The sequence below is a fragment of the Ranitomeya variabilis genome, chromosome 6 (genome assembly GCF_051348905.1).
Source record: "Ranitomeya variabilis isolate aRanVar5 chromosome 6, aRanVar5.hap1, whole genome shotgun sequence".
Lineage (NCBI taxonomy): Eukaryota > Metazoa > Chordata > Amphibia > Anura > Dendrobatidae > Ranitomeya > Ranitomeya variabilis.
This window is the reverse complement of record NC_135237.1, coordinates 549,251,423-549,265,537: the sequence shown is the minus strand read 5'-3', so window position 1 is coordinate 549,265,537 and position 14,115 is coordinate 549,251,423. Positions and strand designations below refer to the sequence as shown.

The 14,115-nt window shown below is 43.8% G+C and overlaps 1 protein-coding gene across 1 annotated transcript in view; it reads left to right on the top strand.

Annotated features, from left to right (window-relative positions):
- Positions 1–2,756: 2,756 nt before the first annotated feature.
- The window catches only part of KCNQ3 (potassium voltage-gated channel subfamily Q member 3), a 262,622-nt gene continuing 251,263 nt past the window's right edge, over positions 2,757–14,115 (top strand). The window contains exon 1 of the mRNA XM_077271251.1: positions 2,757–3,553. Within this exon, the coding sequence (XP_077127366.1) occupies positions 3,258–3,553 (296 nt within the window). The 5' untranslated portion in view covers positions 2,757–3,257. The remainder of the gene's footprint in view (positions 3,554–14,115) is intronic.

Here is a 14,115-nt window from a genome sequence, read left to right as displayed (position 1 = left end):
TACTGACAACATGTCTCCGAAGTTCCAAGCAATAAATTTTGTATTTATTTTCTGAAAATGAGAAATGGTCAAAATAACAAAAAAAATGCATTGCTTCCAGACTTCAAATAATGCAAAAAAACAAGTTATTTCAGAAACAACAATACTAATGTTTTAACTCAGGAAGAGTTACGAAATCAATATTTTGTGGAATAACCATGATTTTAATCACAGCTTTCATGTGTCTTGGCATGCTTTCCACCAGTCTTTCACACTGCTCCTGGTACAATAATGTAAGCAATTCTTCTTTGTTTGATGGCTTGTGACTATCCATCATCCTCTTGATTACATTCCAGAGGTTTTCAATGGGGTTCAGGTCTGGAGATTGGGCTGGCCATGACACAGAGTTGATGTGGTGGTCCTTCATCCACACCTTGATTGACCTAGCTGTGTGGAATGGCACATTGTCCTGCTGGAAAAACCAGTCCTTAGAGTTGAGGAACATTGCCTGAGCAGAAGAAATCAACTATTTTTCCAGGATAACCTTGTATGCGGCTTGATTTATACGTCCTTCACAAAGAACAACCTGCCCAATTCCAGCCTTGCTGAAGCATCCCCACATCATCACCGATCCTCCACCAAATTTCACAGTGGGTGCAAGACACTGTGGCTTGTACGCCGCTCCAGGTCTCCGTTTAACCATTAGACGACCAGGTGTTGGGCAAAGCTAAAAATTAGACTCAGCAGAGATTACCTTACTCCAGTCCTCTATGGTCCAATCCTTATGGTCTTTGGCAAACTTCAGCCTGGCTCTCCTTTGCTTCTCATTGATGAAAGGCTTTTTTCTAGCTTTACATGACTTGATTCCTGCCTCTAGGAGCCTGTTACGAACTGTTCTTGTCGTGCACGTCACCCCAGCTGCCACTTGCCATTCCTTTTCTAGGTCACTTGATGTCATCCTGCGGTTGCTGAGTGACATTCGAATAATATGACGGTCATCCCGGTCAGTGAAGAGTCGTTTTCACCCTCTGTCAGTCTGTAGCTTTGTTGTCCCCAATGTCTGCTGATTGACCTTGTTGTAATGGAGTAATTGACTGCCGTCTTAGAAATTTTAAGGATGGAGGCAACACGACGCTCACTAGTAAAGCCAGAATTGAGCCCTTCTTTTCCTCACTCAAGACTTTTCTTTTCAACTCTTTTGGCATGGTTAAAAGTTATTTTTTCATTCCTATTACTTTTGGGATATTTCTAGCGCTTGTTTTTCCATCCAGCTTGTCCTATTGCAAGAGGATTGTGAACATCACAGCAGTGTTGTATACTTTTCTTCGTTAAATAAGATTTGGTTCAGGTGATCACCTAATCAGAATCATATTAAGTAGAATGAGGAGTACTCTGGTTGGAATTCATCTGACACTGGAATGGAATGGCTGTCAGACATGTAGAGAAGCTGATTTTTAAAAAATTGTGCAGTGGTCTCTTAATTTTTGCCAGAGCTGTACCTATGGCGTTAGGCCTCTTTCACATGCAAGATAAATTGACTGATCATTCTGATCAGACTTTGATCAGAGTGTGGTCCGAGTGTCATCAGTGTTTGTCGTACGCGGAGAAATGAAAAAAAAAACACTTTTGCCTTCTCTGTTCTGTCATCCGAGTGCGGTCTGATTTTTTTCACGGATCCATTGACTAGCATTGGCAATTTTGATCGGACCCGCAAATGAAAATTGGACGTCTCCGCCATTTTCACGGACATGCGAATGGCCCCATAAACTATCACAGTTTCGAGTGCTATCCGTGAAGAAGATGGATCTCACTCGTACGTGACAATTGGATGTTTGAATGAGGGTTAAGCTCCCAAGAGCGGTAAGATTCCGAAGCGGAAAAAATGCAGTAGATTTTGTTGCAGAAAAGCTGCAGATTTTCCTCATTTATTGCCAAGGGTGAAATAAACGCTGAAATCTACAGCATAACTTGACGGTCAGCGGATTTCGAATCTGCAGTGTTTGTCAATTTTCATCGTCCATAGCGCATGATCGGGATCTCTTGAAGTCTCCTCCACGACGCTGCGACAAAACAGATTTTCCGCACATAAATCAGCTGATGAAAACCGGCTCCATATTCCCAACGTGGGAACGTAGCCTAAATATTATTATACAGTTCTACTTGCCCACAAATTAATACAGTTTATTTTCTCCTGATTTTCGTGTTAATTTTTACCAGCGCACTTGACTTATTGCATTGCAATTTTATTAAAATTACCAAAATTCTACAACCAATATGTGACTCCGGCCTAAAGATAATTAACCCGTTAAGTAATAGAATATTCTTCCTCGTACTATCTAATTGGAGCCATCTGGATATGACGGTGTTAAAAGGAAGACTATACCCTGGAACAAGCATTCGATAGCAGCGGACATTTTTAACCATTGCTTTCCTGGATTGCACGTATCACAGAGGCCAGCGGCTTGGACTCTGCCGACTGCCCCTCATGCCCAAGATGTAATTTCATGTTGTCTCCATCACCGAACACACTTGTGTCAGCAGAGGCAGCACACTGCTATGTGTTTCACCATGAGCCCCTCCTATACCACCCTCCTCCCAGCTCAGAGTCTCTCCCCATCAGACAGCCCTCAGCAAGCAGCAGAAGAGGAGGATGATCTTCAGCAATTCATCAATGAATGAGTGGCAGCCAGAGCAGGACGCATGATCTCCTCAGCTGCCTATAGGGAAGCCATCGCTTCTTTTTACTGCGCAAGGAAAAAAACAGGATTCTCCTCCTTGGAAACAAACAGAAGAAAGCACCAGGAAAGGAGCAGCAGCAGGAGGCATCTGGCTTGCAAGGCAGCAGACATGAGATGGAGCTGCACAATTATCATGCACAGCAGGGTCTGACCATCTGACTGCCAGCTCTGGGTAAACCCAAACCTCAAGGCACATGTCATGTGAGCAAATACTAAAATGTGCCAGGGATTCGGTGTCTGGGAAGTGATTTTTGAGCCTTCTGGAGATGTACAATGGGCCACTCCCTGGCTTGAGATTGGGGACCTCTCTAAAGACTGAAGAGGACTAGGTTGGTCTTTTCTTGGATGATGATGTTCTCCTGGTTCTGTACACTATACTGACATAACGTGGTGGTGCGGTGATGGTGAAGCCCATGGAGGACCATCTGTGATCTCATTCGGGTGAACCTGCTGGAGATGTAACCCTTGCTTCTCATCAGATCATGGCATTGGAGTTCCCTGGCCTCCCTTCCAGCAGCTCACCCTACAGGACCAGTCAAGATGGGGCTGAAGAGCAGACACTCAGAGAGTCTTCCTAGAGATGGTGAAAAGAAAGGGGCTCTAGAGCCCAGCTCTCTAGGGACCGGACTGGATAAAGATGGGACCTTGCTGCTGGTGGGAGCAGGGAAGGAGGACGTAAAGCGTAACCCACAGGGAATTGGGCTTTTGGCAAAAACACCTCTGAACTGTAGCCGACCGGTCAAGAGGAACAATGCTAAGTACAGGAGGGTGCAAACTTTAATTTATGATGCCCTGGAGAGGCCGAGAGGGTGGGCACTGCTCTACCATGCCTTTGTGTGAGTAACCCGCACCTGACACACTTACATGTATCCATGGTCATATAGGTAAAATGCTCCAGAGAAGGTTTTCTAATTGGTTGTCGCTGTCTTGGTGCACGATATCATTTTCTATGGTTATGGCTACTTGGCAGCTTTGCCACAATTGGGGAAAATTCTTCAGAAAGGACACAGATGTATTGTACCAGTGGCATGTGACCCTATTATTATTATTTATTTATATAGCGCCATTAATTCCATGGTGCTGTACATAGCAAGGGGTTACATATAAAGTAATAGACCCTACTGAGGTCCATGGGTTGTGGTGTCGGGTTCTTGTACCTGGACCTGCTATCTGCTCGTCATTCGCTTTGGATCTGGACCTGTTCATGTATAAATGGGCCTATTGTTACCAGCAGGTAGACCTGAGGAAGGCTCCAAGTTCATGATACCTGTGTCTTCTCCACCTATAATAATAGGACGGTGCGTGCGGCGGCGCGCTCCTGGATTAGGGGGATGTGATGGAGGAGACACCGCCGTGTGTCTGCGATGACATATGTGTTCTGCATTGTTTCTGTTACAAAATAGCAAAATGAGTTCATCCTCTCAGAGACTCCGAGGAGGAGATGACCCAATCGTGTTCTCCTCCGCCTCCTGCTCAGCTGTGTGTCTACAATGTACATGCAGCATTCCATGTTACCATGGCAACCAGAAAAGGTGTTGTGCGGAGATTCTAATCAGGTTATAATTAGCCTGGTATGGAAAGAAGTGGCTCTACGTGCATATGTCTGTCTGTCTGTGTATCTATCCATTATCTATCTATCTATGTATCTATCTATTATCTACTATCTATCTATGTATATATCTAATATCTATCTACTATCTATCTATCTATCTATCTATCTATCTATCTATCTATCTATCTATCTATCATCTTTCTATCTATTTATCTATTATCTATTATATATTAACTATCTTTTATATGTTTATCTATCTATTATCTATCTATCTATCTATCTATCTATCTATCTATCTATCTATTATCTGTCTATCTATTATCTATCTATATCTATTATCTATGTATCATCTATCTATTATCTATCTATCATCTATCTATCTATTATCTATCTATATCTATCTATTATCTATTATATATTGTCTATCTTTTATATATCTTTCTATTAACTATCTATATCTATCTATTATCTATCTATCTATCTATCTATCTATCTATCTATCTATCTATCTATTATCTATCTATTTATCTATTATCTATCTATTTATCTATCTATCTATTATCTATCTACAACGCCCGAGGTGCTCTCTAATGATAGCAGGTACAGTGGACACCTCAGGAGATGACAATGCTGTTACTTACCAAGGCCAATTACCACCAGCCATATAGTGACCCTATAGTGGTAAATACCAGATTTACAGACCATGTAAGGGATCACAGCACAGCTATAGATAGTGACTCACAGGTGACATACTCTCTGATAGGACTTGTTTATTTTTCCCGTCTTTTCTATCTGGCCCAGACCACTAGGACAACTTTTTCCAGCCATGACTTGTCTCAAGGGTCCAATATAGACACTTTTGACTTCTCACATTTTCACCACCATCTATTGTCATCCCATACAAATTCATCACCTGATGCTATCCCCAATTCTGTGCCCGTAGCCGCCCAGTTTCCTCTACTACTCTACCTGCTGTACGGCTCAGAACCATAAATTCAGAAATATTGGTGTCATAACTATAATTACCCCCCCCCCTAAAATAGTTTGAAAGAGACAGCAATAGTAAAAAATAATGTAAGACAGTGGCCCCCCAAAAAATAATAGTGCCAAACAGTGCCCAATATTGGTCCTAGACATTACAAGTGTGCAACACAGTCAGAGTGCCAAGTTTTGGCAATAGTGATCTCCATAATGCCACAAAACACAAATAGTGCTCCTCCTAGTCCTCCAAATAGTAATTATACCCCCTAATAAATAACAATGTGTATGCAGCCTAGAAAGTAATATGGCCTCCTATTGCCCCCGTAAACATTAACCCCCGGAGGTATTTTCGCTTTTGCGTTTTCGTTTTTTGCTCCCCTCCTTCCCAGAGCCATAGCTTTTTTATTTTTTCGTCAACATGGCCATGTGAGGGCTTGTTTTTTTGCGGGACGAGTTGCGCTTTTGAACGACACTATTGGTTTTAACATATTATGTACTGTAAAACGGGAAAAAAATTCCAAGTGCGGTGAAATTGCAAAATTCCACAATTGTTTTTTGTTTTGATTTTTTACTATGTTCACTAAATGCTAAAACTGACCTGCCATTATGAAGTCTCCAGGTCATTACCAGTTCATAGACACCAAACATGTGTAGGTTCTTTTTTATCTAAGTGGTGAACAAAAATTCCAAAGTTTGTGAAAAAAAACAAAAATTTCGCCATTTTCCGATACCCATAGCATCTCCATTTTTCGTGATCTCGGGTTGGGTGAGGGCTTATATTTTCCATGCCGAGCTGACGTTTTTAATTATACTGTTTTCATGCAGATACAATCTTTTGATTGCCTGTTATGGCATTTTAGTGTAATGTTGCCGCAACCTAAAATTGTAATTCTGGCGTTTTGACTTTTTTTCTCGTTGAGCCACTTAGCGATTGAGTTAATTTTTTTTTATATTGATAGATCAAGCGATTCTGAAGGCGGTGATACCAAATATGTGTAAGTTTGATTTTTTTTTAATTGTTTTATTTTGAATGGGGTGAAAGGGGGGTGATTTGAACTTTTATATATTTTTTCTTTTTTTTAACATTTTTAAAAACATTTTTTTTTACTTTTGGCATGCTTCAATAGCCTCCACGGGAGACTGGAAGCTGCCATAGCCTGATCGGCTCTGCTACATAGTGGCGATGATCAGATCGCCTCTATGTAGCAAAATTGCTCATTTGCTAGGAGCGCAGACCACCGGGCAGTGCTCATAGCAATTCGGCAGTGACAACCATAGAGGTCTGCTGCCGTGGTCATGTGACATGAGCCCCGATGGGCGGGATTTCTGGTGTGCTTGTCGGAAACGCGTGTTAAATGCCGCTATCAGAGTTTGACAGCGGCATTTAACTAGTTAACAGCCATGGGTGGATTGCGATTCCACCATCGGCTGTTAGAGGCACATGTCAGCTGTCATGTGCCAGAAAAGATGTGGGCTCACCGCCGGAGCCCACATCAAAGGGAGGGAGTCCGACATCGCCCGATTTCAGAAAGGGTTAATAATGCCTCAGGGGACCCATTAAAAAGTGATTAATGCTAATTCAGTGGCCCCTTAACAAGTAACAATGCCTATGGTGCAGATCTTCAGATTTTGTGTTATTCTATGCCTGATGAAGAGACCTGAGTAGTTCTGAATGCTTTCAATTTGTTACCATCTTTTCAGTTAGCCATTAAAAGGTATCAACTATGCAAAGGCATAGTATATATTTTCCTGTATCAACATGGTGCACTCTTAACAAATCAAAATGACCTTTAAGTACTTTCTTAAAAATAATATTGCCCCCCCAAAATAAAATAAAATAAAATGTATACCTACATAACTCTCACCTAGCAGCTAAGTCCCTGAGTCAATCACAGGTCTATCTATCTATTATCTACGGTATCTATATATCTATTACATCACACAGACCTCCAATTGTAAAGATATGACCTCACTCTGAACTACTCATGAGTTATTCTCTGAGCTTTCTTACGTCTTGCAGTTGAAACCATCCAGCCCCTCCCCAGACCTCCATTCAGGAAACCGATCCTATACTGATACCAATCCTCCCAACTTCGAATGATAAGAAAGAATGGATCCACACTATGGTGCGCGTAACATTATTATTTTACGCTAAGCCAGTACCCTAACCTCACCCAGTTCTATATATGTGTCCACACATAAATATTTCTCCTATTGAAGCCCAATAGTTTTCCTCCTCCTTTTCCTCCAAAGTGCCCCCCACACATGGCTCAATGCCCCCACAGTACACCCATGCAGTATGATGCCCCCACAGTACCCCCATGCAGTATGATGCCCCCACAGTACACCCATGCAGTATGATGCCCCCACAGTACACCCATTCAGTATGATGCCCCCACAGTACACCCATTCAGTATGATGCCCCCCACAGTACACCCATGCAGTATGATGCCCCCGCAGTACACCAATTCAGTATGATGCCCCCACAGTACACCCATTCAGTATGATGATCCCACAGTACACCCATGCAGTATGATGCCCCCGCAGTACACCCATTCAGTATGATGCCCCCACAGTACACCCATTCATTATGATGCCCCCACAGTACACCCATTCAGTATGATGCCCCCACAGTACCCCCATGCAGTATGATGCCCCCACAGTACACCCATGCAGTATGATGCCCCCGCAGTACACCCATTCAGTATGATGCCCCCACAGTACACCCATTCAGTATGATGATCCCACAGTACACCCATGCAGTATGATGCCCCCGCAGTACACCCATTCATTATGATGCCCCCACAGTACACCCATGCAGTATGATGCCCCCACAGTACACCCATTCAGTATGATGCCCCCACAGTACACCCATTCAGTATGATGCCCCCCACAGTACACCCATTCAGTATGATGATCCCACAGTACACCCATGCAGTATGATGCCCCCGCAGTACACCCATTCAGTATGATGCCCCCACAGTACACCCATTCAGTATGATGATCCCACAGTACACCCATGCAGTATGATGCCCCCGCAGTACACCCATTCAGTATGATGCCCCCACAGTACACCCATTCATTATGATGCCCCCACAGTACACCCATTCAGTATGATGCCTCCCACAGTACACCCATTCAATATGATGATCCCACAGTACACCCATTCATTATAATGCCCCCACAGTACACCCATTCAGTATGATGCCCCCACAGTACACCCATTCATTATGATGCCCCCACAGTTCCCCCATGCAGTATGATGCCCCCACAGTATCCCCATTCAGTATGATGCCCCCACAGTACCTTTCCTTGCATGCAATATGATGTCCCCACAGTACATTTGCCCACTCCTAGTATAAGGCCACCAAGGTACATTGCCACCAGTCTGATGCCATTATAGACTCCACCCACAGAGTTCCCCACAAAGTATGATGCCCTACACATATAACTCTGTTACAGCAACACATAATTCCGCTACATCAACACACACACTTTGCCTGTGTCTTCCCCTTCTTCTTCACTGCCCAGTTGTCTGACTTGACTCAAAAATTCTTGGTAGGACCTTCAGTCTTTACATAGACTGAACAGTGGAGGAAGGAACTGTCAGCTCCCTGCTCCATTGTTATATTCAGCTAAATCTACATCCCAAGGACACTGATGAGGCTGTAGTTGGGACGTACCCCCGACCTCCAAGGATTTTCTGTGCATAGCAATCTAAAGTTCTATTTCTCTTCATTACAGGCATAATGTATTGGCATATAGACATATATTTCTTTATCCCAGTACATATATTTATACCAGACACTTTGCTGTATACTGGGTACTGTATATTAGTGGTAAAGTAAAAGTCAGGAATTTTCTTTTCCTACACAATTATTAAAAACTAATGAAAAACAATTACACTTGATAAACTTAAAAAAAAATAAACATCATACACAAATAAATAACAGACGTAATCGTAGCAAACCATACAATACAGAGAGTGATAGTGAGTGACTGCTCAGCCGCCCTATAGGATCTAGAATGTGATGGTCTGTCAGTATTGTGGGTGACAGCCCAGTCGCCCAATCTGAGACTGGGCATGCTGGTTTCTCCGCATTCTGATTGACAGCCCTGCTGCTCAGTCTGGCCTAGCCTGTGCCCTTTTATGTAGGTGTTTCCCATTCTTGTTAATGTGCAAGCTATTTAGCTGGCTAGCTATGAGCGGACCATTGTCAGCTGTAGCTTTGATCATTGATCTGAGTGCTTTGCTTGGTGTCCGATTTCCTGATCTTGTTTCCGGTCCTTGGATTTGTCTTGACTATTCGTGTGTGTTATCCCTTTTATTCTTGACGCTCTTTGACCTCAGGTACCGGACTTTGCCTCTGATTATCTGTTTCTTTTTTCCCCTTATCTTGACATACCCTCCTGGTACTGACCCCGAGCTGTTACTTCACTATGCCCTTTTCTTGCCCTTCTGTACTATGAGTCCTCCTGGTATTTGACCTCGGACCTCCTGACTACCCTGTCTAACGGCTTGTCTTCTACGTGAGTAATGACTCAGTTTCACATTACAATTGACCCTTTACTATGTTTCGCCAGCATGGATCCCATTCACACGCTTGGTGATCATGTGGTGAACCTGACTCATGTGATGTAAGATCTGGCTGAAAAACACCAGAACTTTCAATCTTCACGTTCCCAGTTGCAGCACCAGGTAGCTAGCATTGTGAAAACTCCCCACAGACTTTCGCTGCCAGCGGAGATTGCGATTTTTGCACCTTATGACATTCAGCTAGTCTCCCCAAACCAGTACTGGCCCTTCCTGATATTTTTTGGGGAAGGAAAACCAGAGTATGGTGTTCAGGGAGAGAGATAGGCTAGTTTTTACCCTATGACCCCGGTTTTCAGGGGATAAGTCCCAGCGGGTGGAAATAGTCATGTCCCTATTGCAAGAGGGTGGATCTCAAGGTTTGGTCACTGGATGCTATTGGGGCTTTTGAAAACCTCAAAAGGTGTTTAATATCTTCTCCTGTTCAAATCCAACTCAATCTTCAAGAACCATTCATTGTAGAGGAGGATGCTTCGAAGTTCGCGGTAGGGGCCGGTTTATCTCAGGGGCTCAAAACTCTGACTAATTTGCTGCCATGTGCATTTTTCGCAAATTTTCGTCTGCTGAAAGAAATTATGATGTTTGGAATCGTGAGTTACTCGCTGTTAAATTACCCTTTGAGGAATGGAGGCATTTTTTGAGGGGGGCAGTCCATCAAATCAATGTGGTCACTGATCATAAGAATTTAGCTTACATTGAATCAGCTAAACGGCTAACTCCGAGACAGGCCAGATGGTCCTTATTTTTCTCTAGATTCAACTTCTCTATCACATTCAGGCTGGGGTCCAAGAATGTGAAATCTGCATACTAAAGTCTGTCATAACCGGCCGGAGGGGAATTGGTTCCATTGCCAATTCCAGAAAGACCGTGGACTCATCTGTCCATGGATTTGATCACGGATTTACCCTGGTCTGAGGTGAAAACTGTTATTTGGATGATGGTTGACCAATTCAGTAAACAAACTCATTTTGTTCCTTTGTCAGGGTTACCTAATGCAGAAACACTCTACAAGTTGTTCATTTGTCATATGGTGAGGTTACATGGGATCCCTCCTAACATTGTGTCTGATAGGGGAGTGCAATTTGTCTCCAAGTTCTGGAGAGCTTTTTGTAGGAAATTGGGTATTGACTTCTCATTTTCCTCTGCATACCACCCTGAAACCAACAGGCAAACAGAGAGGACAAATCAATCTGTGGAGCAAATTTTGAGGTGTTTTGTTGCGGCTCAACAGGAGGACTGGTCCTCATTCCTACATCTGGCTAAGTTCGATCTTAACAGTCTTGTCAATCAACCCACTGTAATCTCGCAGTTTTTTTGCAACTATGGTTTCCATCCCAATTTTGGTGAATTTTTCAGGATAAGTGCAGCGCCCCAGAGTCCTGGTCGTTGCAGTACTGGGGCTCCGCCACTAAGGGGAGCCATGGTACGTCTGATGGCACTGAAGGAGTTCATCTGACCAGGTATCACAGACACCAATACATTTCACAGTCGGGCCTCCAGGGGGAGCTAAGGGTTCTATTCATTAGGCCACTCCTCACATACTGGTAAAACTGGGGGTCAGGTAGGAAGTTAGATTAGAAAGCTGACTGGGTTGGAACCAGGCAACACCTTGTGGCAGAGGGTGTTGCGGGGGGAAGATTCGGTAGGGTCCCTGTCAGGGGTGGGATCCTGACAGAGGCCTGGCATCTTGAGAGAACGTCACGGGACCGTGCCTGCTCAGCATAGCGGCGGTGCCCAAGGAAGGACTAGAAGCGAGATAGATTGTGCTGAGTGAGAAACGAGATCAAAGCAACAAGGAGAATACCAGTAGGAGTCGTGCTGTGAGACCGAGGCAACATCCTACTGAGGCGCACAACCGGCGGCCGGAACGCCGAGGAAGTATTTGTAAATCTAGCTTCAAGCAATACTTCAAACCAACGGCAGGACAGTCAGTCATAGGCGGGCTGTCTCACCTAAATCACCTACGAAGACATAGGGGGCAACCTGTGGAGAGGGGAGACTCTAGGGTCCCGGAAGAGCTCCGAGCCTACCCGTCATACGGGTGCCGTCCTAACCGTAACATCAGGGAGGGACGGAAGATTAGCAGAACATCACCTAATCGAGTTGTGAGGGAACTTAAGAAACAGACACAACAGTTGTGGGGACTTTCCGTAAGCACAGCAGGGAAGGACCACAACACACAGCGCTAGCAGGAAGGCACAGATTTCCACCTGCAAAGAGAACTCTGGAGGTGCCATTGGACCGGCCGGACTTGCGCAGCCTGGTTATCCGGATTCCGGACTGAGGACCCAGAGATCTTCAGTAAAGAGGTAAAGAGACTGCAACCTGGTGTCCTCGTTATTTACTGCGACCGGCACTTCACAACTACACCATCATTCACCACCACTCTTTCACCGGACGTCTCCCAGTGACCAGCAGGGTCACGGACCGGGCCTAGCCACCGTGACCACATACCCCCAGAACCGAGACTCAGAGGCCCGGTACCGGGTACCCCTCGGCCTTGCGGCAGTGGGGGCGCTCCATAAGTTTTTAGTGTCCTGGGGTGGAGGTCACCATACAGAAGTTTGGTGATGTCTGGAGGGAGGTTCAGAAGAATATTGGGGTTGCTCATATTCACCAAAATAGAAGGCTGATATAAGACATTCAGTGGTTCCTTTTTTTAAAGTAGGTGATAAGGTTTGGTTGTCATACACAAACATTAAACATATAGTACTGTCGGCAAAGTTGGGTCCAAAGTTGATTGATCCTTATGATATTCTGGAAGTGGTCAATCCGCTGACTTTTAGGTTGAAGCTTCCTTCATCTCTCCGCATCCCTAACATCTTCCATAGATCCCTGTTGAAGAAGTTTGTCCCTTCGGTGGTGTCAACCTCTTCCCCACCTCCTCCGGTTGCTGTATATAACAGTTTAGAGTATGAGGTGCAGAGAGTTGTAGATTCTCGGAGGGTCCGAAATTCCCTCCAGTACCTCATCCATTGGAAGGAATATGGACCGGAGGAGAGATCTTGTGTTCTAGCCCAATCCGTGAAGGCCGATCGACTGACAGGGCCTTTCATTCTAGGTTTCCTGGGAAGGCTGGGGGTCCAGTGGCCCCACCTATAAGTTGGGTTACTGTCATTGTTTCATCACTCACTCTGGACTAAGGACGCTGTGAGTGACAGCTCAGCTGCCCTATAGGATCTGGAATGTGCTGGACTGTCAGTATTGTGATTGACAACCCAATCTGAGGCTGGGGCATGCTGAGCTGCCAGCCTGTGGGTTTTCCCCATTCTTGTTAATTTACTAGCTATTTAGCTGGCTAGCTTTGAGCAGACCATTGTCTGCTGTAGCTTTGCTCAATGATGTGTGTGCTTTGCTCGATGTCTGATTTCCTGATTGCCGAACCCTGGATTTGTCTTGACTGTTTATGTGTTATCCTTTTTGCCCTTGATGCTCTTTGACCTAATGTATCTGACCCTAAACTTAGCCTCTGACTATCCATTTATTTTATCCCCTTATCTTGACGTACCCTTATCTATCTATTATCTATCAATCAATCAATCAGTCATTGTATATATATATTATCTATCTATATACAGTATCTATCTATTAATTATCTATCTATTATATATCTGTTATCTATCTATATATCTATTATCTATCTATTTTCTATCTATCAATCAGTATGTATATATATATATATATATATATATATATATATATGTCTATCATTCCATCTATCTATTATCTTTATCTATCTACTACCTATCTGTCTGTCTATCTATGTAATCTGTCTCTCATGGTTTATTAGATTTCTTTCCACATTATATTCTGTATGTCATTCTGCACATTCATTATTTCTGACAGTGAAAGGCAGGTATTGATTTTTAATACAATATGTTCTGGTGTGATATCTGCCGATTTCTGATTTACTACAATGTAAATATATAATGCAGGATCTCTCATCGCTTGTCAGTTGCAAGACGTATTGGTCCACATAGATGAAATTTGGGCACTCTGATATCGTTGACTAGACAATACTGGCCCGGCTGCAATGTGTGAATCTTCCCCCCAAACTCTCATGTTTTGGGACATATAGTGGTTACTGAAGAATTATATGATTAGAATTTTTTCAGAGGTCCGATAATGATCCCATCATGTGACTACAGTGATTTTGAGCATTTATACAGTGGTCAGGACTGGGACTTGGTTAACGACCGTCACTCACTGTGTACTGAACAATAACTAAAGCCACGCTGACCCACCCCTATGACTTTATTCCTCCCGGCCTT